Below are 24,425 nucleotides of genomic sequence, written 5' to 3'. Positions count from 1 at the left end.
ACAGAGTCAGCATGTTTCCCTTTGGCTATATGACAGGAACTGGGCTAGATTATCTTTCCAGGAAACCCCCACAGATTATTTAGCTCACAGAGCATAGTATCCAAACTAAGATGCTTCATCCTTACCACAACTTTGGAGCTAATTAGGGGTGGCAAATTTCCCTGGAGCAGAAGGATTTCAAACCTGTGTTGGCAAGAATCTAAATATGATGCTGGCTACCCACTCTGTAGACAGATCAGGAGCAGGGACACAGGCAGGTCAGTGCTGGACTCAGGACAGCTGCCGGCCAAGACATTTTGAGCACCTATGTTTCGTATGTCTGCTACAGGGCCCAACGTATAAACCAGAGCGCAACAAGCCAAACACAAAGCTATCAAAATAATGTAAGCTACAATAAACACGAAAAATAAACACACACAAGACAATTCATCTTAAATCATTAGTATGTTGTCAGTTACATATCAAAATAACTATTTTCTGAAGAAATGCCCCTATTTGGAAGCATCATACAGGTTGAAGACATCACCGGATGGTTTTCTTTAACACAACTCACTGTATTAAGGGAGGAGTCTGCCTTAAACCTTGAAGAGAACAAAATTTAAAGTCTAAAGGAAAATGTTACGGGTTACTTTATCTCTGAATTTTTCACTTCACTGCAGGAAAATGCAACATTAACCTAAGCAGATGAACCTAAACACATTCCCATAAATTTTCAAATTACTCTCTTGCCTTTAAATCTTCTGTTAAATTGAATCAATGAAAGAATTTCTGTGTATTGCCCTTAAGCACTAAATAGGGGAGTGACTTACTACGGCACTTACTACTATTTACCCAGCCAGAAAATAGACGCAACTTTCATCCACCCTTCTTTGCCTGTTCTGAAAGTTAATTAAAAGAACAATCCAGCCTTTCTTACCCTTAAAACCAAATCAGTCCATAAAAAAAGATCATCACATTTATTCCACACTATGAAAAAGAATGACTGCAAGGTAGACCCAAGAGGACTTTATGCCACGGTCTTCAAAGGAGGCCATAAGGAAAACTTTAACTATTTACACAGATGGACTTGCCCTGTGCAGTGTATATATATTTAGCATGCCTGAAAAGAGCTGTCCTCTACAATCCTCTTCCTGGAGCTACAAATACTCTTACAAATATCCTCATTCCAGATTTGGGAATAAGGCATAAATCTTTACTTTCATTCACTAATTGTCATCTGAGTCTATTTTGTCTCCACCATGCATATTTTATAAGCTTTTTATAAGTCAAGATAAAAAGGATGCAAATAACAGTGTCAAAGCAGATAAACTAACCTGGCATCTGAAATTCTGTCACACAGAAAAATGAAACAGAAGTCACTTTAGGCTCATTCATTAAAGATCACATTGGCAGCACAGGAAAGAAAGCCAAAAAGCAGATCAATTCATAATTAAAGGAGCCTGGCTCCATCTCTGATGCTCTACAAAAGAAATGGCCAAATTAAGAAGAAATTTTAATAGTCAGTCAAGGACTAGATCAACAGCTACGGCTCATATTGTACTTTCATGGAATTCCTTAGTGGGCACAAAACCGGAACACAGAAAAATCACTAGGCTTCAGAGATCAGCAACGATGGACTCAGAGGACTGCTGAGAACTGTCCATGTGGTTTGTGTCTGGATAATGAGTTACAACAATTTCATCTGTGAACGGGGTCCTGTAAAGTTACTCTTTACACATAGGATTAGCTTCTTGGTGGTTAACGAAATGTTGACTCCTAGTTAAATAGCTGAGAATTGTCTGATGGAGGGTTCTTCTGGGGTGAAGGAGGTGGGGGCACACTAATCTGTTCATCAGATGTGTTTCTCAGTTCAAAGCCAAAGACTGGCTGCTTCAGCCCACACATGTTCCCTGACCATTTGATTGCTGGCTATCTTGGGGTGGGTGTTCACCTTTTTTTTTTCCCCTTTAGAAAGCACTGAAAAACTCTTGGCTTCACTCCAAAGCAGTTAACGTGGTTGGCTTCTTTTTGTACTTTGAAATGTTTCACAAATGATGCAGCCATTTCCTTCCTATTTCTAAGCTAGTCTTGCTGATTATCAAGCTCCGAAACAATTTATTTTTCCAATGTGAAAAAAGAAAACAAAACAAACCAACCAACCCCAACCTTCCATGAGTTTAGAGGAAGTTCTCCCCAGCTCGACACATCCTATGTGTTACAGGGGACAGTGTGCCCAGGGAGGAGAACACAGTGTGCTGTAACCAATAACCACATCTGGGGTTTTGGAGGCAACATTTTTTGCATTCCGCCTACAGATCAAGGGTGAAATCTTGGCCACATGTAAGTTAGCAGGAATTTTTTTCATCAGCTCCTTTGTTGCTACGATTTTACCAGAGGAATTCGTGCCTCCCTGCAACAGGCAAGATCACTGCCAAACACCAGTAATGCATGCAAAATACCTAATTCCATGCACAGCATTATTGTGAAATATATTCAAGGTTAAAAAAGAAAACAAAACTGCCACTTGCTTTAGAAGGAAGAAAAGCGGTCAAAGTTTAAACTGATTTTTGCTGCTATGTAAAATTGCTCCTTAGCCAAGATACATTTGAATACAGTACTAAACACTTATTTACCTGCTCATTTCCCGGAGTTACTTTCGGCACAGCAGCTTTAAATTCACTAGTCCTGCCTGGTTTGAAGTAATTGTTATTGAAACAGAAGCGATTTTAGCCCATTTACATCCAGGCATTTTCAAAGCCTGCAGCAAATTCCCTGGGTGTGGTTAAAGTCAGTTGGTTTAGGCAATATACGGATTTGGGAAGTTGTGCATGAATACACACAGGTACAGAGTTGTGCATGAATACACACAGGTACAGAGAAGTACCTGTGTGCTAATGCTCGGGTATGGGCAGAGGGGGAGAACTCCCCCCTTTGGCAGCAGGCTGTTTTACTAGGGAGCACAGCCAGCAGCTGAGCTCTCTTCCTGCACAGAGGCAGCTGCTTTAATGGGCACCGGCAGAGCAGCCTCTCCCTTGGGACCGCTGCCTATCCGGTTCCTCAAAATTCTCAATTATCATGGGCACCACAAGCATATTGGATGTTATAATCCTGCGCTGATCACACCCTATCCTTCCTTTCAAAGAATTACTAAGGGACACATCTATTTACCATGGTGATTTGCTACTTGTACACATTTTCCACTAGCTTTTGCTGTATGTTCTGATCCTCACTCGTGAATTACTCATTTATCACAGATTTATGTTACAAAACGGGAAAAAAAAATAATGTTGCAACGCCTAGAGTAGATGTAGTCACCTACATGTCTATTCCTGGGTAAGCAAACACAATGGCTCAGGTGGTCCCTTCCTGTATTAAACTCCTGTTTATTCCCAATTAGAAGGATTTTTTTTTTCATGTAATAGCATTACACAAAAACAAGTGGCATGCAAATAAAATAAAAGCCTCATTCAGTATATTCTCAATATCACAACTATTCTTGCAAGCATTTCTGTATTGTATATCGTGTTAAAGACAAAGGCTGTTAATAGATACATTCGTGGGTATCTCTTTTACTGCAAAGCAACCAATCCTGACAAGATCTGCCTTGAGTATTATTATAGTAATGACCTTTGCTCCACATGGTTCAAAACCACAGTACATCAATACAAACTGCTTTATAAAAAGCCATACTGACATGAAGTGAGAACTGATGCATCATGGGAATTCAAGGTCATTTGAAAGATTACTTTATTTCTGAGACACACAGAGCCTTGAAGTCAACTAGGTGTTACACAAAATAGAAGTTCACAAATGCTCGACATGTGAAAACCGTAACTAAAACTGAGAAAAGCTATATTGCTGACTATAATTCCAGCATTACTGAAGGGTACCACTAAACTACTGAGGAGATTGAAGAACATGCCAGGTCCGAAGGCTACTCTGAAAGGCTGGTAGATCCCAAATTTGACTTGCCACTTGCAATCTGGTCTTTGAGCCTGAGCAAATTTGTATTGCTTCCTCCCACAGAGCCATCTGTATGCATCCAGGCAGCATACTGAAACACCAAGTGTTTGAAGGGAAGAGATTTGGAAAAGATTCAACCCTCACGTTGGGCACAAAAATCACCTGGAGTGGGGGAGAAGTTATATATGTGGGAGGTGACTTCAAAAGTTGCTGTGTCTGAACTAGTACTTGTATTAGAATTACTCACTCAGAACAAATAATAAAAGATTAGGCCCCTTCTGCAACACGTGTCTAAACTTGAGAAGCTTGTACAGTGTTCTGGAAAGCAAAGCATCACAATACCAGATGAATTCTTGATCAGTTCATAATAAACTGGGCAGATGTCATGAGATGGTTAACATGTTTAGGTTAAACTATGACAATGTAGCGTATTATATTTAAAGCTACTTAAGTGCAGTTAGAAATATTCAATTATTTTGTTTTAAAAGTGACTTTTTTCCTGGAAATGTTTCACTGATTTTTTTTTTTTTTCCATCAACCAATGATGGGCACCCCACTGCTCAATTTTAAGATACCCACCTTCATGAGGGACAAGAATGGAGACAGTCTGAGACAGCGTTATACCTGAAGTTAAATAGCTTCCTGTTCTTTGAAGATCTTGATAATTAATGTAAAGAAAGAAAACCAGAAACCATTAATAAAGGCCAAGATTTTATAGCTGCAATTGAAAAATTCTTCCCCTACACTTGGTACTGGATCATGCTCCTGGATCTGGTACACAAAACACACAGGACAAACACCTTGAAGCTGCTCTGGGAAAGAGAACTTGTCAAAAGGAGAAAAGCATTCTTCCTGAGGAGGTCTAGTGGAACTGATTGCCTCAGTGAAAGTGGAAAAGGAGATCTTTATGTGGCATTTCTATATACAAACAATTTATTTCAGTAACAGTTAAAAAGAGCTGGCAAAAAGTTTCTGAATATTTGGAATACCTGGATTCCAATGAATTGTCATTCATTTAGCACTTGATACTGATGCCCATTCTTAAGTACTATTCCCTTTCTCTTTACAAAACCCTCTACATCAGAACACCTAGCTTTTTCTGGAAGGCCAGTGATGAGGATCCCCTGCTGCACCAAAACCTTCTCTTGCACAGAACTTGACAAATCCAAGCACCAGCACCAGAAAGTGTATTTGACAAGGGAGTTGCTCTGTACCTCCGACACCTTCCACCTGGAAATTCTGCATGAGTATTAAAGCCAGTGACAAAGCAGATGAGATTTTATTTTTAGATGCTGAACAACAAGCTTCCTGCACGTTGAGTTATGTAAGCAAAGCCCCTGACAGCTCCTTCAGCACCACCCTCCTCCGATTTGTGTCCTTCCACTTGCTCACTCATGCTGATCCTGTTTCCATAGACACCTCAGAGAAGCATGTGGGTGGGTTGTTTTCTCGTTTCTCCTTTGTGAGAGCATTTTAATGGCCAACTGGAGTTTCAGTGAAATAAATAATAATTAAAAAAAAAAGGTAGTCCTGTGAATCCAAAATCCTAGTTTAAGATGTAAACAAGCCCACAGGTCAATTTAAAGTTCATAAGAGAAAAGCAGACTTTATGCCTTACCCATTTTTTCTCTTTCACATCAAATCCAACTCATGATCTCCACATTTGCACGCACCCAAAATATCTGAGCCACCGTAGCTCAACTGTAGCTCACCTGACTCTCAGGTCCAAACTACACAAATATTTAGAGAGCATACCAGTCTCCAGGTTTGGAAATTGAAGCAAATGGGAAGTCAGGAGCAACCTCAGAAGACAAGTGGCAGCCATAAATGAAAAGCTTAGCAGCTACTCACATGTAACTTTAAAGCATAACCCTAAATTAAGCTTAGTAACTCAGTGCAGAAAGAAGCAGCACAAGCACATACACAATATTAAGGGATAAGCAATAAACCCCCGGAGTAAGCAACCCTAATTAACAATACAGTCAGGACCCATCATCATCAACCAACATGAAGAGCATTATCATAAACATGAAATGACATTATTTAGTCTAATCGTATTTTAATCTTGTACTCACCTAAAAGTAATCTTTGTAAGCTTAATTACTGAGTTCGATATCTGAGCCTCTAAAACTCTTTAATGTATTTATTCAAACTGCCATGCAAGACAGGGAGTTCAAGTCCTGATCACAAAGAACCAAATGCCACCCAGTACACATAGAACAGTGCTGGGAAACAAACCTCCCAAGTCTCAACTCTTACAAAGTATTTTAACAGGCTTCACCTCCCTGTCAGCTGCTAATACCTTGCTTTCAACGGGTAATTACATGAATGCTGAGACCTGTCTCGCTGTATGCTCACTGTATCAGATCTGAATACCGAAGAAACAGGTTGCACAAAAACTACAGTTCAACCGCAAACCTGCTTATTCACACAGTTTGAGCACTATAAAGATAAAATCAACAGCTTGCAACTACAAATACTGAATAAGGTATTAAGTTCATAATGCTATACCATTTGTGAGTAAAATAATGCAAGCACACCAAGGAAATGCAAAGCCTCTTGAGATGGTGACAAGTAGCTCATACATTAGGAACATGGCTTCAGGATTATATTAAACTCCAGTTAATCCTGGCCAACAGGGAATTTCACAGATAAAATGCCATAAATATTTTTCCTGCTGACAGAAGCAGCTGTACTGTACCAGATATGTTGAAGTAAGCAAAAGCAGTAGGGGACAAGAGGGAGAAACACAGGAACCCAAATACGCTGACAAATGCAGACTCCATAGCCCAGCTCCTCAACATCTCTCTAGCCAGGCCAACAGTCAAGTGTCTTCCTGCACTAGGTGCTGACTGCAGGTATGGATCAGAGGAACTCCAGCTCCTGCCTCTATTCCCATGAGGAAGGAAATCTTGGAACCAGAGAATTTAAGAGTGAAAGAGATGTTATGGCCCTTTCCTCTCACAGGTCCCAAAATGAAAGGCTGAGGACATCATGGACCTGGAAGCTCTTGCCCTCTCCCACAGAGGAAGAGGGGCTGTACAGGATCTCCGAGGTGCACCTGCATGGGCATGAAGGGCAAGAGAGGAACCAGATGCAAGAAGATAAGCACTGACTTAAACAGGCAGTGAAAGTACACATATGGAGATGTTTAATGATCAAAGTACTGCAGGGATTTCAAGACAGGTCTGCCGGTGATCGTAAACTGGCCAAGTTGCTAAAGGTTTTCCCTAGAGTTCCCAACAGACTAGTTATAACAACTCAGGCGGAAATTGTGCTGAGGAGCCTATCTCCCTAGTCACACTCGCTTGCTTATAGCTTGGTTTCCACTCATTTTACTACTCTGTCAACTCATCGACAAGACCCCTAGCAACACAGAAAAAGGCTTATAGGAGGTGAACATCAAGCCCTATAACTACACTAACAAATACAAAAGGCAAAGAGAAGACTCTCATCCTAAGTGGGTGAGACAAACATGTAACACCTAATTTATTCTACACCCAAGCTGCCAACTAGAAACATATATCTACTTAACAAGTGAACTATTTAATGTCACCCAGTTGAACAGGCCAAGTTGGTGTTATTTAGATCTCTGGTTTTTTGTTAGTATATGGGCAGAGAAGAGATTCACAGCAGCCCTGCAGAGAAGGACTTGGGGGTGTTGGTTGATGAGAAAATGAACATGGGCCGGCAGTGTGCGCTTGCAGCCCAGAAAGCCAACCGTATCCTGGGCTACATCAAAAGGAGCGTGACCAGCAGGTCGAAGGAGGTGATTCTGCTCCTCTACTCTGCTCTTGTGAGACCTCACTTGGAGTATTGTGTGCAGTTCTGGTGTCCTCAACATAAAAAGGACATGGAACTGTTGGAACAAGTCCAGAGAAGGGCCACGAGGATGATCAGGGGACTGGAGCACCTCCTGTAGGAAGACAGGCTGAGGAAGTTGGGGCTGTTCAGCCTGGAGAAGAGAAGGCTGCGTGGAGACCTCATAGCAGTCTTCCAGTACCTGAAGGGGGCCTATAGGGATGCTGGAGAGCGACTCTTCGTTAGAGACTGTAGTGATAGGACAAGGGGTAACGGGGTCAAACTTAAACAAGGGAAGTTTAGATTGGATATAAGGAGGAAATTCTTTACTGTTAGGGTGATGAGGCACTGGAATGGGTTGCCCAGGGAGGTTGTGAATGCTCCGTCCCTGGCAGTGTTCAAGACCAGGCTGGACGAGGCCTTGGGTGATATGATTTAGCGTAAGGTGTCCCTGCCCATGGCAGGGGGATTGGAATTAGATGATCTTAAGGTCCTTTCCAATCCTAACTATTCTATGATTCTATGATTCTATGTCAATGCTAGTCTATGCTTATGAACACAGTAGATATCCTTTAGTGTACAGTATTATTTTTAATAACTTTAACATAAAAATTTACATTATTACTCCATACATATTTCACAGAGGTGAAAGTTAGTTCAGCTAGCAATTCATGACACATCATCCTTTTAAAACCTTATCACCAACACTAGAGTTGATATGCCTAGACATTGCATTGCATTTCTCCAGCCTCAAAGTGATGATAAAGTTGACAACTTTAATGAGAAATATAGACTTGGGGAAGACAAACCAGCAAAACCGCCTCACTTTAATAGCGATGGCAATCACAGCAGCACAAGCTCCGTTTTTGAGAAATGCTGTCCTTCCACTGAGCAAGACATCAACAGAAACACATGAGCACACTACAGCCCATCAAACATCCACACCTGTTTCCTTGGCAACACTTGCAAACCTAGAAGAAGTAACTGCATCACATAGAAGGAAACTCAGATGAGAGGAATCATGCCTGCACTTCAGGGTTGTGTCACTACTACACTGACAATAAACAAAACCCACGGAGATCAAAGCCACAGGTGAATGGAAGCTGGAGTACAAATGTATTCCTGCAAGTCTGACCAGGAAAGGAGAGAAGCCATGGTTTAGCAGTGCTGAGGTTTGATAATCAGTTAGGATTTATAAACCTGTGAAGCAAAAAAATACCACTAAAATGCAGCCATAAACACGGTAACCCTTTTTTTTTTATTTTACTGTTATCTTGCATCTAATGACTGCATGATACATAGTACAGGTGGGTCTTTTTCTCTTTCAGCCTTTAGCCATATGGCTCAAATTAAACAGTTCTTTGTTTAAGTCATAGGCTATGCTGCATATGTGTCATGATCAGCTGTATAATACTGCTGACAGGCACTGGTTTCCTACCCAGAAATGGCAGGATGCTTAGCTCTCTCCATTTGCTTTTATAGACTCTCTAGTCTGGTCTTCTTAAATAAAATCATTGTGAAAAACTTTTACAGCTCACCCCTTTTGTTCTTGAATGGACAACTTGGGGTGGCTGCTTTCACTGCAGCACCAAAAAGGTAGGCATCCATCTCAGCACAGAAACCACATTTCATAAACCATCAACAGTTTGCATAAAGTGCTGCAAAATCATAATAACAGATGTCAGGAGTCCGAGAAACTGAATCTCTGGAAAGTATATATTGCCTCAAAAGCCAACTAAAAAACCCCAACCCTCTAATAAACCAAAAGCCAAGCAAATAGCCAGCAGATAAATCCCTTCAAGTACTAAAATTATTCAGGATGAAGCAGCATATGTTAACAAAAAAAAGATAACAAACATGTTAATTTGCTTTAAATGCTTACAGCATCTAAAATAAGAAAGACAAAATTAATTAAAAAAATATTTAGCAATAACCTAGTATTTGAATGGTCACTGATTCCTTTTTAAATTCATCTATGAGGTAACATGATATTTGAAGATCCCAGTTACCTATGGACATGTTTAAATGATCAGTGGCCTCCATTAACTTCCCTCTGGACACATTAGATGCTCAAGGTGCTTCCAGTGTTTAGGGTTTCTACCCAGAGCACAGTTTATTTTATACGTGGCGAAACTGAGGTACAGAAGTAGTGAGACTCACCCACAAACATGCAAGCAAGCCCATTACAGTGTAAATACTAAAATTCAGAATAGAGGAGAACAACAGGAATAAAGCAAAAGCACATCAAGGACAGGAGCAGCATAGCAGAATACACTCAAGGAAAACTTTCCTGCTTTTCCCACCATATCCTCAGTCCACACAGTTTCTCCTATCAAAGGACAAAGGGCTTAAAAAAGAAAAAGTGAATTTAACAGCCGCTGAACGTGTTCTCCTCTAGAATTCAGAGACAAAAGACCGGTATGCAAAGCAGAGCTGGGTAGAAAGCTGCAAATTGAGGATTTTGCCTAATAAAAGCCAAGTTCACATAGCCCTTGCTTTCCACCTTAGAACAGTACTAAAGCATGTCCTTGATTTATATGTACCAATAAAACCTATCAACCTTTCAGCAGCTGCATATTACAGCTTGTATGAGATTAATTAAAATTCAGCTATTAATTTCTTTGTAGCATGCAAAGTAAAGTTTGCATCTTTAAAGTATACTATTCTGCCAGAAAGCAGAAGCTCAAGATCGGAGCGTCCCGACACGTAGGAAGTCAAGGAAGAGGGCCAAGAGACCTGCGTGGCTAAATAGGGAATTGCTGGGTATGCTCAGGTGGAAGAGGAGAGTTTACAGGTCATGGAAGGAGGGGCTGGCCACTTGGGAGGAATATAAGGCTGCTGCTAGAGGATGTAGGAAGGCAGCTAGGAGGACTAAGGCATCCTTAGAATTAAACCTGGCAAGAAGGGTCAAGGACAGCAAAAAGAGCTTTTTCAAATACATGGCAGACAAAACTAACACCAGAGGCAATGTAGGCCCACTGATGAACGGGATTGGTGCCCTGGTGACAGAAGATACAGAGATGGCAGAGTTACTGAATGCCTTCTTTGTCTCTGTCTACTCTGCTGCAGGCAGTCCTGAAGAGCCCTGTACCCCTGAGACCTTAGATGAAGTCAGGTCGACGGAGCGGTTTGCCTTAGTCGATGAGGAATGGGTTAGAGATCAGTTGAGCAATCTGGACATCCATAAATCTATGGGTCCAGATGGGATGCACCCGTGGGTGCTGAGGGAACTGGCGGAAGTCATTGCTAGACCACTCTCCATCATCTTTACCAAGTCTTGGGAAACGGGAGAGGTGCCTGAGGACTGGAGGAAAGCAAATGTCACTCCAGTCTTCAAAAAGGGCAAGAAGGAGGACCCGGGTAACTATAGACCAGTCAGCCTCACCTCCATCCCTGGGAAAGTGATGGAACACCTTATCCTTGGTACCATCTTAAGGCATATCAAGGATAAGAGGGTTATGAGGGGCAGTCAACATGGCTTCACCAGGGGGAAATCATGTTTGACCAATCTCTTAGCCTTTTATGAGGAAATAACACGGTGGATGGATGATGGCAGAGCGGTGGATGTGGTCTACCTTGACTTCAGCAAAGCATTTGACACAGTCTCCCACAGCATCCTCACAGCTAAAATGAGGAAGTGTGGACTGGATGATCAGGTAGTGAAGTGGACTGCGAACTGGCTGAAGGAGAGAAGCCAGAGAGTTGTAGTCTATGGGGCGGAGTCTAGTTGGAGGCCTGTAACTAGTGGAGTGCCTCAAGGGTCAGTACTGGGACCGGTATTATTTAATATATTCATCAATGATTTAGATGAGGGAATTGAGTGTACTATCAGCAAGTTTGCTGATGACACTAAGCTGGGAGGAGTGGCTGACATGCCAGAAGGCTGTGCTGCCATCCAGCAAGACCTGGACAGGCTGGAGAGTTGGGCAGGGAATAACTTGATGAAATATAACAAGGGAAAGTGTAGAGTCCTGCATCTGGGCAGGAACAACCCCAGGTTCCAGTATAGGTTGGGGAACGACCTGTTAGAGAGCAGTGTAGGGGAGAGGGACCTGGGGGTCCTAGTGGACGACAGGATGACCATGAGCCAACACTGTGCCCTTGTGGCTAAGAAGGCTAATGGCATCCTGGGGTGTATTAGGAGGGGGGTGGTTAGTAGGTCGAGAGAGGTCCTCCTTCCCCTCTACTCTGCCCTGGTGAGACCGCATCTGGAATATTGTGTCCAGTTCTGGGCCCCTCAGTTCAAGAAGGACAGGGAGCTGCTGGAGAGAGTCCAGCGCAGGGCAACAAAGATGATTAAGGGAGTGGAGCATCTCCCTTATGAGGAAAGACTGAGGGAGCTGGGTCTCTATAGTTTGGAGAAGAGGAGACTGAGGGGGGACCTTATAAGTGTCTATAAATATATAAAGGGGGAGTGTCACGAGGATGGAGCCAGGCTCTACTCGGTGGCAAACAATGATAGGACAAGGGGTAATGGGTACAAACTGGAACACAAGAGGTTCCACTTAAACTTGAGAAGAAACTTCTACTCAGTGAGGGTGACGGAACACTGGAACAGGCTGCCCAGGGAGGTTGTGGAGTCTCCTTCCCTGGAGACATTCAAAACCCGCCTGGACACATTCCTGTGTAACATTATCTAGGTGTTCCTGCTCCAGCAGGGGAATTGGACTAGATGATCTTTCGAGGTCCCTTCCAATCTCTAGCATACTCTGTGTGTGTGACTCCAAGCATGCTATAAACTTCATTTAGTGAATAGAAAATAGAGATATGCTAATGACAGTTGGCTCCTCATAAAAAGGATTTTGGCAGAGAAGAAACTACCATGATAAGAGAAATATAACTAATGACCAGTAATTCTAAGGACATAACCAGAACCCATCAAAAATCCTTGCTAACCACAGCAATACTGTGAGAATACCAGCCTCACAGGGGTCAAGTACTTGACTTTCCCCTGCTACTTAACGCTTTTACACAGAATCATCATTATTCTTTCTCTCTTCAGTTCCTGCAAACTGGAAATGAACTGAATAGAAGGTTTGAGACATGGATCTACATCATCGAAGGAAGATTTTGCTTGCAGCATCCCAAATTGTTCTTGATCATTAGATATTATTAAAACCACATATGATGAGGCCACTGGGATGTGCTTTGCAATTTGTGGTAAATACCCAATAGTCTCACCAACAATACGATAATAAAGATTGTGTCATCATCAACTATAAAATGCAGCATCTTGGTATATGCAAATTAACAAGCAACAATGGACCATTACACAAAGTCTTACCAGTCCCCTTCTCTCTTCAGTAAGGCTGTACTTTCTGAGCTTCTGTAATCTTTAGCAGCCAAGAAGACTGAAACTAAGGGGCAACTCTATAGAATAACTAACACAATGAGGTGTGTATTCAAACTTGTCTATATAGGCCAATTAGACAAGTCTACATTCAGAGTAACAGCTAACGCAGACGTAGCAGTATGTGCAAATGGCAAGGCTATGCTTTTCTGCTTTCATGATCGGTTATATTAATTTTAGTTGGGCCATCTGGCAGAAATGTTTGACTAAAGCTGAGGGAAGATTTATTCATTTGTATAACCAGTATCCTTCATAGCCTTTTTATTTCTTATCTTTTGTTCCCTTTTATTAGAAGGCTGAATACAACAATCAGAACTTACCAAAAGAACAATTAGTTCAGCTCATCTTTTACCTAACTGCCATTTAATCTGAAGGTTGAGGCTACAAATGATGTACAAAGTGTGATATTGTCACTAAACATCATGAAGCTGAAAAAACCTCAAAGCCAAGAGGTTAAATTAGGTTCTAAAGGAATATTTGGATAACAGTTATTTTCTCTCCCCTCATGCTCCGTATCCCCATCTGATCTTGCTGACAGAAAAGGATTTGGTATAATCAGCTGTGAAGCCACTGCACAAAGTTGCAGCAGGAATATTCAACAAGCTGTTCCTCCCACACTCACCTATGAGAAAGACTCCCAGTTCTAAGTAATATGCTCCCTTATTAGACTCCTCTCAGGGTCATGAATACAGCAGCTGGTAAATGATAATAGAAGAGCTTTAATATTGTCAGAGTAGTCCATTAATGCTAAAAGGAGTTGCAAGAATGAAGTCACCCTTGAAATTGATACATAAGTACCTACAAAAATTTTCTATGGCTATTTACAAAGGGAGGAGCAAGAAGACCTGAAAATAACCATCCTGGAGAATACGTGGGGTATTAAATGCTGCATCTGCACCTCAGGCCATCCTGAAGCATAACATTTATGCCTCCTTTCAGCACAACTGTGGGAAAATTCATGACTCCAATGCTGCAATGTTAAAGGAATATAGTGTGAAATAATTCCCTGAGCTAGCACCAAAATTCATGTACCTTTTAGTCCATTAATAGGGATCATAATCTAAATATATTAAATGCACATAAAAGTACAGTATTTAGGCAAAATACAGACTATAAAAATAACATTATACATGAAAGGCTAGCTACCAAGTAAGTTCTTGAAATTCATACATCTCCTGAGGGCAGTTGGCAGGCTTGTAGGAGGGATTAACTACAGAAAGAACTTGCAAACTTCAGAGCTTGAGGTCATTTTTGGAGAGAAACTTGGAGGAAATTACCTATTGGCATATTGCTTCAAAAACATTCATTAAAATGAAAATTCAAGTTTTTTTTCTGAAACACTTGTTATTATGTTGTAAGGGTACAATACTATGTATGGGCAACTTCTACCTTGTCATAACTATTTGTGTCCAGACTCTTATTTCACAGCAATAGGGTGGCCAGTCATTTTTATTGAAACTTCCTTTCTTTAACTATGGGATAAAGAACATATGCATGACCAGCTACCATAGAACAGCCAGCACACAACACCAAAATAACCTTTTTGCACGCCCACACACATTCATGCTTTAAAACTCTATATGCATTTGTGCATCAAACTCTGAACTAGGACAAATAAGAGTAATTCATGTTTCAAGGAAGAAGACTTGCTACCAGTTTATGGATTCAGAGTTTCCAAAGAAAGAAGTTGTATTACGGTTCACGTTACAGAAGTCTTCATGCACAAAATGCTTTCCTTTGCTTTCAGTAGCCCATTGAAATTCAAATATGATTTTAACAAAAAAGTCTGTAAGAGTCAGTAACTCTTGTCACTTACTTGGCTTTGAGTTAATGATGACATTCTCAGCAGAGTGCTGGGGTGGAAACCTGCAGTTGTCTCCTTGGCCCTCACTGCTGCCATACTCTATGACTTCCACTTGTCCCAGTGGTACACTCCACTTCAATAAGTACCTCTGGCCAGTTGTCACGGTGCCACTGCTTTCATAGGAAGAGCTGGAAGGTGCACAAATTACTGCTGTGACAAGCAACTATGTTTAATGCATCCTATTTATTATCTTAGCTTCTAAAATCTGCTGTTTATCAGTCTGAGTGCCATGCAGAACTTGAAACAGATACATGCATCAGGCTGACTTTTGAGACTGACCTTTCCTGAAGTGCAAAGAGCAGATATACAGGTGCAGATAGTCTTGCTTACAAACAGCATAGGACTGCCAATAACAGTCCCTACATTTCTATAACAAAATATAAATGACCATCCTGTAAGACCAATGTGCATTTTGATATCCTAATACAAGTGCTTAGGATGATACTTTGGCTCCATATTTTCCTAATTCTTTTGAAACAGTGTTCAAATGAAGTGACTGCTATGTTTAGAGAAGTATGAATGATGGGACCTTTGAATGACTACCGACAGTAGGAAGGGCAACATAACCCCCCAAGGGCTTATGAGCCAACGTTTCTGCTGAGCCTCACAGCCTAGGATGTCCTCTACAGAAGATCTGCTGTGGCTTCTGAGAGTAATCCCATGTGAGCTGCTGCTAAAGGAAATGTGTATCACAACAGGCATTTCAGAGGGCAGAGCACACTGGAGTAGCTCACTTGGAATAGAAATGGCATTAATACACCTCTTCCTTTGTTTCCTTCATTCCCTTATGCACATTTAAGCACATATATTTGTCATAAAGAGATATTTGTCACAAAAGAGATATTAAAGTGAATAAAAAGAGGTCTATTTCACAGAAAAGAACAAAAGTTAAATGCCTGGGAGAAATCAGCAAAATGCATTTATTGAGAACAGTACCTAAATGCTAATGTTTAGGTTGTTAGCTACCTATTCACAACAGTCATACTTTTGTTTCAATGAAGAGGCGAGTATGAACAAAAACCACAAGTGCCACAGCTTAAGTAAATATTTGTAAACTTTTGATCTAGTTCAGAAGAAAGAAAACAAGACTAGGCAGGACACAGCTGTTCAATCACTAGGGACAGCATGCGCTCTGTCCAACTGCTGCTACTTAAAAGTTGGGTCTCCAGTTTGAACCAGTCATCTAGGCTACATGTGAAGAAGGAGCTTCTGAGGATCATGTACTCTGTAGAAATACATGTCTTTGCCAGCTACAGAGGAACCAGTAGAGGTCCTCAGGCTGCTGGTATGTTGACTGTTTCTGTAAGGGTTGGACAAAAGGTGGTTAAGGGAAGTGAGCTGATACATACTGTGCAGCTACATGTACATGTAAAGCTTCTGAGGTCTACAGCTCCAGAGGAAATCTGCAGGCATGCACCCTGAAAACCACTGTTATAACAGAAGCCTAGCTTAGGTAAGATGCCTAACCTCTATACGGATAAAATGAAGAGAAATAAAGGTCATCCTGCGTGAGCCAAACAGGCAAGTGGCACACTCTATACCATACACTTATTAGAACAAAAACTTCTGTACCAGAAAAAGGTCATGTCAAATCTGGCACATGATTTCCTTCAGTTCCTAACTGTATTTTGCATCACAAAATGTCATGGACACCAGGACACAAAGGTAGTTTCTTCCACCTTAAAAGCAATCCATGAAATCATGAAGGAATACACACACACACCTTGCAGTTGGAACCCCACTCTTTTGCCAAGAAACTCACAAACCTTTGCTAGTGAATAAAGCTAAAAGTGCGTTTAACTACTCTAAAAACTCACTGTTATATAAACAAGCAGGTTTGAAAGCAAACCTTAACTGCTAGAGAAAAACACTATTAAACTTTCTTGGAGTCAGGAAACCCCCATGACACATTCATGCACAATTACCATCCCAAAGGAAGTTGTTCATAACCAGTTAATGTACATAGGAACAACAGTGCTGTGATAACTGGAACTGTTGACTTCATAAGGAACCCAAAAACTTGGCATAACCATGAACTTTTCACATAAAGAATGAAAAGAGACTGCACATTGCCACTTCAGGGACAAATACAGAAAATCCGAGACAATAATAGTATAGAAGAAGATAAAATATGAATGGTTAAAAGCAACATTCTTGCAAACAGCCATGAGAAAATATCCAGGTGGTACTAAGCAACTGAAGAATTTGTAAAGAATTACAGGATAATTTACATAAGCTTGTTAATTTTCTGAAGTGCAGTTATTACATGCATTTCTCACTAACATGAAACCAAGCATTCACATGATTACAAAAATCTGTACTGTATTCATACTTCAGTAATAAATTAAGATACCCACCCATATTATGCTTAAGAAAAGATGTTCTTGGAATATTATTAATGCTCCACATTTTCTCTGTCAAAATGCACCATCACATAAAGCACTTGAATGCGAGTGTGACCTTGGCATGCACAGAGATATAGTAACAGAAATACAGCCAACTAAAACACAGAAGATGCTATGAAAATAAGCTTTTTTCAAAGCACGTCAGCTTTAATCCTTCAACGTTTGCTCTCAGAGATAAAAGCTTTCCCCAGCTGGAACTCTGCTACTGAGTTCCAGGTTTGTTCTGGCCACATGCATTAGCTTTGCGTTTTGTTTTGTTTTTTTTAAATTTGCAGATTATGTCAACTTACAGATTTGAGAGTGTGTGACAGTATGAACTTAAGGAGGAGAAAAATCCTACCTTGGCATGCCTGTGCTCTGCTAAACACTAATACACAGCAATAACTAGAGACCGCAGAGCACTTCTATCTTAAGGACTGCAACAAAGCTGGTTATCCATTTATTATGCCTACTCCTAAAAAGATCATTAACCATAGTAAAAACAACAATAACAATTTTTAAAAAAGCGTTATTTTTTCCAGCTGAATTGGAATGCTCATTTAAAAAGTATGACTTGTCTTACCGAATATTTACTGTTGCACACATCAGCACATCATTTAACATGAAAAGCCGTCGTTCTTTGGTTTTGATAATTTCTCCTTTGTCATTGTAAACCGTCTCAACCATATCATCAGTCCGGATGAGGTATCTGTTTCCACTGCTGAGTAGCTAGATTTTAAAAACAATCAACATTGTATATTATGCAGGGCACATCTAACATCTGGTGCAAAAAAAGTAAAAGAAAATACAGTGGGTTATCACTTGCCATCCTCATATAAGTGCCCACAGGTGGATTTGCCAAGTGAATTAAGCCTCTTTATTAATTTGCTTTTCATTTAGAGAAATAGCAGCTTCTGCTGCCACCAAAATGGCCTGCAGGGATTTTCAGTCTTAATATGGAATGTAATTGCTCTGAGAATCTTTCACACAGATAAAGGTCCCCTAGCAAAAGAACAAGAAGAAGAAAAATTTCCCGTAATTTCTGTGGTTTCCTTCCCTCATCCCACCTTTCACAGCCCATTTAAGTGCTAAATGTGGTTCTAGCTGTCCCAAAATGGGAGGTCAGGGTGGGAGGATCAGACTGCCAAAAAGATCGTATGTACAAGAGATGCATGGCATGTAAGTATCTTCTGCTGTTGGCCTTCAAGGGCTGAAGATCAGCACTGTGTGCAAGTATGAACTAATCCCTCACAGGTCAAACACCACCTTTGGTAGTGGCCAAGAGAACAAAATGGTCCATAACTTCCTCATTTCCTATGCACCTTCTTCACCGCTTGTTTCACTCTGCCTGGCATTGTTCCAAAACTGTGCACCCTTTTCTGATAAATACCTTAAAACAACTGTGTTCTGGTTGACTACTATTATCCTAAAAACTACACTTTTATGCATCACAAAAAAATCCTCCTTGCACTCCTTCAGCATGCCCCCACTACTCCATCCCAGGATGAGTGCAGTGTATAATCATCTGTAACCTCACAAAAGCAATAATTGAAGCATTTATGCCCCATCTCATAGGAAAGGAGGAACCATTTATGATGGAAATAAGACAAGCATATATATATATCTCCACAGTACACATAACTACTAACAAACTCAGATGAAGAAGACTGTTCCTTCCTTCCTACTGAATGCCTTCTACAGTTCTTTAAAGACATTTCTACTGTACGATCCAAATGCATGAGTGAAGTAGACTGGGAAGTTCCTTTAAACAAGACAGCTCTTGGACACATTCAATAGCACATCTGGAACTGACCCGTAGTTGGAATCAATAAAGTATAAGGAACCGGTTCCATCCTTTACATAGGAGTAATTCCTCAGTTCTGGGGTAAATTAATAGTTGAATTTTTCCATGCAGAAAAATGCATAAGACTTTTCTATCCAGCACTGCCACAGAACACCAATACTACTGCTGCTATTTCAGCATGCCACTCACTCCAGCACACAATGGTTTAAGGAGGGAGTCTCTTCAAGGTCACATCTCAAACCTACCACTAGAATGACCCCATGTTGTTGACATTTACGTAAAAATCCACAAGTATCTCTTTCATGTCTGTTTTGGAGATCTCTCAAGGCCCAGAAACTAACTCTTCCATCACACACTCCTACTTTTCTCACCTTGTTCAGATAACGTTCATTCACTGCTTTTGCTATTTGTTTTATTTCACAGCGCTGATCTGCATCCCTTTTCCTTTCATTTAACTTCTCTGCCAGTGTTTCTAGTTCTGTAAGAGCCATCTGTAGAGGTAATCTGTCAGGATGTCCTTTATTAGTGTTTTTCAACATATCCTGAGAGGAAATGATAAAACAAACAAAAATCAGATTTCATTTCAAAGTCAAGTTCAAAAGATTACAGGATGTACAGTTTACCACAATGTTCTTTACCTGAGTACACTAACGAATAAGACCAATGAACACCTAATGAATATTCAGACAGCACATTGCTTACTGTACTATCTTAATAGTTCTTGAAAAAGATACTAAATGGGGTCACATACAGCTAATTTATAGGGCAAAATTACAATGAAGGAACTTGAAAACGAATGTAAAAACTGCAAATGTAGATATAAATGAAAAAAAGAACATAATATTAAACACAACTTGAAAATCAGTATTATAGTATAATATGTAGGTGTCCACAATGACTTAAAACTTTTCTGACATTTACTGTAATAATAATATTGTATTATCTTTATTACTGTTATTATTCCAAACTAACACATTGACAGCATGCTCATCCTCAAGTAGAACAAACCAGTTCATGGTGGTCACAACAATTTCTTAAAGTCTTTCCCTTTTGTATGGATACAGTAGGAACAATTTGAATTGTATTTTTTCTCCTTTCCCACAGCACTTAAAAATCTCCGTGTATTCACTACTGCTTCCTGCTACAATTAATTCCATCTCTTCCGCTACCTCAAAAACTCTCACCATGGCTTCCTCTCTGCATGCTCCTCCCACAGCTACCTCTCTCCCACAGTAATTTCTGGACCTACACCACAAAGCCTTCTCTCCTCTATGGCACCTGCAAAACACAGCTAACTCTCAGCGCTCACTGGGATGGACCTGCCATGATGTGGACAGAGTTACAAATGGCCTAAGCTGGTCTGGAGCAGGTCTACACTGGCGAACTGTGCTGTTTCTGCAGCTTAACTGCCAGCTCAGACAAGACCTGAAGACTCCCTGTCAAACCCTAGTTTTCATGGGAAGGAAACCAAGACGTTGCAGATCAGAAGGAATCTGTACCACACTGAAGCAGATCCTCTGAGCAAAGCAGCCAGGGAGAGAGTGCACTTTCAGTCTATATCCCACATATATTCTGAACTATCTGAAACATGAATTACATCCTTTTGTGTTTTTCTTATATGAGAAGTAATGACACAAAGTCTCTAGTGGTGTTTTTAAGTGTGATTAGATAACAAACTGTTATGAACAAGTAGCACATTTGAACTACGGTTTTACTGCAAAGTGATTTAAAAGCTAAATCTAACCTATCAAGTAACCAAGTGTAAATCTAGTTTAGTAAGATTTTCCTGCTGTGTATTTACTGCCTGTCCCTGTAATCAGACTATTTATTTATCCTTTACCTGCAATAGTAGAATGAACTGTGGAAAGCGCTGGATAGGTTTCATCATTAAACCATACAGTGTAATTCGATCTGGGCTTGACTCCTGGCACTGCTGCAATGCAAAAAAGCCACACACACTGTTTACTTCCATGAATGTATTTTCATCAGTAACAGAATGAAAGTTATTCTACATCATTTATACAGTGGTACTGTAAATTTACTGTTATTTACTATAAAGATTTTATTTTCAAATATTAAATCTTTTTTTCAAAATCACTATTAAAATGTGGCACGTCACTGGCCTGAAATACCTCCTAAAATCAATACAGCTGGGATAAAGCCACACCAGCAATGCAGCACCCATGCATATATTGATACAGTACATTCATGCTTTTTAAATAAGCAAGGCATTGAAACGTCTGCTTAACTTCAAGCACAACAAAGGCAATGAACTTGCTCAAGTTTGAAAAGTGTGATCTGTTGATTTATTGACTGCAATTTACTATTGCTGCTCTATTTCTTGGGGCTAAAAGATTATAAATCTCTACCTACCTATGTGTTTTTAAAAGGAAATCTAAGAAAAACATCATAATCTCAGCGCTATGCAAACAAAAAGAAATTTTCATTTTCTTTATTAAAGGTAACTAAGGAAAAGAACATTGATTTATGCCTCGAAAGAAAAACATTAGAATCCATTACTTTGATTATCAGGACTGGTAGATAAAACCAAGCAAATTTCATCTGCTTGTACAGAAAACCCCTGTTTGTATAATTCGATTCAACATTTGGAAGTATTTTAGCCATAATCACAGCTGACCCAGAATAAGGAGAGTAGAGGAAATATTCAAAACCAAAGCACCCCAAACAATACTGAACTGCCATTGTGCTTAAATTGCCATTATTGCTACAACTATCAAGCTTCACTGCAATTTGTTTCCATGCAAACAGGTTTTTTTTGCCCAAACAGCAGTAGGGAAGATTCTGGTCTTCAATACTGGTGGGCACACACATACAAAAAAAAGAAGGTGTAGAAACATCTTCTGTTGTCAGAGTTCAGCTGTCAGTCCCCAACTCTGAGTAGCAACAGCACCAGCATTGACAAGCAGCGATGAAAGGTATAAATTATGCCTCTATTGCAACAACTCGCTTTTAACAGTGCAAGAGTTACGAAATGACAATGCGCTCATAGAGAGTCTGATCTTCCTGGGGCCAAAGGCTTCCAGCATATGACCCTGTGGAGTGCTGGCCACACTCCAAAAAGCTGTTGGTTAGTTTTAAGATCTGAAGACGTATTAGGAATCAGTCCTCTTTCTAGGCAACATAAGAGCTTCACCATTTGGTTTGCCTAGGGCACCCAATTTCCATGTTTGGTGGATCACTGCAACAGACCTGACAGGGTGCCTCTGAGAGGCACAACTCAATCCAGGACTCTTGGGGAATGGAACAAGCAGAGATTTCAAGCTCCCAGCAGGGTCACAGGTAGCCTAAAAGCCTTGCACTGGATTTTGTATACCCTCTGTAAGATATCAGTCCTAGAGATTCACAGAACTTCTACTGCATGTACCAAGCGCTCTGTGCACATCATCAGAAGCATCATGTTCATCAGGGTAGCAAGTATTCTGCACAGAAATTTTAAATTTCAATCCCAAATTGGAAACACAATTTCTAAAATACTAGGAAATTGTTATGGAACTGAGATCTAGTTACACTACACAAGTTAGAATAAATCACAAATAAGAAGAGGCCTCATACGTTGAACTATTATTTGAAGCTCACCTGACAGCAAAAGAGGGATTCCTTCACAAGTAGTCATGCAAACACCAATAAACTGATCTGAACAACAACAAAACTACTTTGCGCTTCAAAATACATCCTAGATCTAACATCATGTTATTCTCTGAAAATACAGCAGTGGAAGTGAATTCTTTGGGGAGGGTTTTTGTGCCAAATCCATAAAACATGAAACCAAAGTTCATAAAACCAGTGTCCTGGGTTTCAGCAGTAGCAGTCATTTTTCTCCTTCTTGGTAGCTGGTGCAGTGCTGTGTTTTGACTTTTGGCCTGGAAACAGAGCTGATAACAATGATGTTTTGGTTTGGCCAAGGACTTTGTGAGCCTCATGCTCTGCCAGGGAGGAGGGGAAGCCGGAAGGAAGCAGAGACAGGACACCTGACCCAAGCTAGCCAAAGAGGTATTCCATACCACAGCACGTCATGCCCAGGAGGTAACTGGGAGTTACCCGAAAGGGCTGGGACTGCAGGGCTGGAGGAGGTATCGGTTGGTGCTTGGTCAGGCTGGGGAGGGGGGGGTGAGTTAGCAGTTGGCTGGTGGTGAGATGCTGTATTCTCTTCCCTTGTTATTCCATTTATCATTATTATTATTGGTGGTAGCAGTAGTGATTTGTGTTATACCTTAGTTACTAAACTGTTCTTATCTCAACCCGTGAGAGTTGCATTCTTTTCAGTTCTCCTCTCCGTCCCTCCAGGAGTAGGGGGAAGGAAAGAAAGAGGGAGGAAAGGGGGGGAGTGAGTGAACAAGCTGTCTGGCTAGGTTTAAACCACGACAACCAGTCACACAATATGCAGGAGAAAATTTGACAGGTAATACTAACTTATAATTTACACTGTCTTTTTTATATCAAACGCCCAGCTGTTTTAAGATTAAACTCACCTTTAAAAAGTCTAAAAAGGCAGGTTTGGTGGCACATGTTTTCTTGAGAATCCCTACCGCTGTACTGAAGTTGTTTACATATTCACTGTATGCATCCAATACCATAGATTTAGAAAACTGAAAAGAGAAAAGGGTAAACCTTAACTATAAATACAAAAGATCCCCAAAAGCTTAACTAGACAGAATTCAGACTGTTAAGGACTCGCCTTGCTCACAGTTAAGGACTTTGCTTGGCTTAGTGCTAGAGCTACAGCAATACTGGTGATGTTCAAAATACTCTCTGTAGAAGACAGTCTGGAAATCTAAAGATGTAACGGCTGTGAATGATGAAATGTAAATTTACAGAAATAGCTCCATCTTGGCTACAACACTAGGGCAGAGCCTGAGGACTATAGGCAATCAAAGGGCATCCACTGAGATTCAAAGCAGCTGCTGGGATGCCCTGACAATCCCATGTCTGCCTATATTCCAGACTTGGTGAACCAGCAAAGTCCCAGGGCCTTCAATGCCCCACCTTCAGCTGGTAAGGGTTTACCAAGAAAGCAGACAGATTGTGTGGCCTGAAAACAGCAGCATGAAGGGCAAGACTGCTGCCCATTGCCTTAGTAATCCCTTTCTTCTGCAGAGCTAGTCTCGTTAACAATACTTAACTTTCTCAGTCAAAACAGGGCAGGTTTGCTTTAAACAGCAAATCTTTACTAACCACTTCATTTTGACTGAAATGGGGTCAAAGCACTCAGAGATACATAACTCAGCTCTTTTAGGGCAGGCATGAAAAGGTAGTAAACTA

The 24,425-nt window shown here is 40.6% G+C and overlaps 1 protein-coding gene across 2 annotated transcripts in view; it reads right to left on the bottom strand.

Moving 5' to 3' along the window:
* The window catches only part of ARHGEF10 (Rho guanine nucleotide exchange factor 10), a 117,597-nt gene that overhangs the window by 43,506 nt on the left and 49,666 nt on the right, over positions 1–24,425 (bottom strand). For both annotated transcript variants that reach the window (XM_057431698.1, XM_057431697.1), the window contains 5 exons: positions 23,636–23,752; positions 20,986–21,078; positions 19,517–19,687; positions 17,925–18,070; positions 14,910–15,085 (listed from right to left, as the gene is read on the bottom strand). In XM_057431698.1, the coding sequence (XP_057287681.1) occupies positions 14,910–15,085; positions 17,925–18,070; positions 19,517–19,687; positions 20,986–21,078; positions 23,636–23,752 (703 nt within the window). The remainder of the gene's footprint in view (positions 1–14,909; positions 15,086–17,924; positions 18,071–19,516; positions 19,688–20,985; positions 21,079–23,635; positions 23,753–24,425) is intronic.

This window comes from Pezoporus wallicus, unplaced genomic scaffold (genome assembly GCF_028554395.1).
Source record: "Pezoporus wallicus isolate ANWC-B61680 ecotype Strahan unplaced genomic scaffold, APGP_CSIRO_Pwel_v1 contig_161, whole genome shotgun sequence".
Classification (NCBI taxonomy): Eukaryota; Metazoa; Chordata; class Aves; order Psittaciformes; family Psittacidae; genus Pezoporus; species Pezoporus wallicus.
The sequence above is the reverse complement of the archived record's forward strand: the minus strand, read 5'-3'. Positions and strand labels throughout refer to the sequence as shown.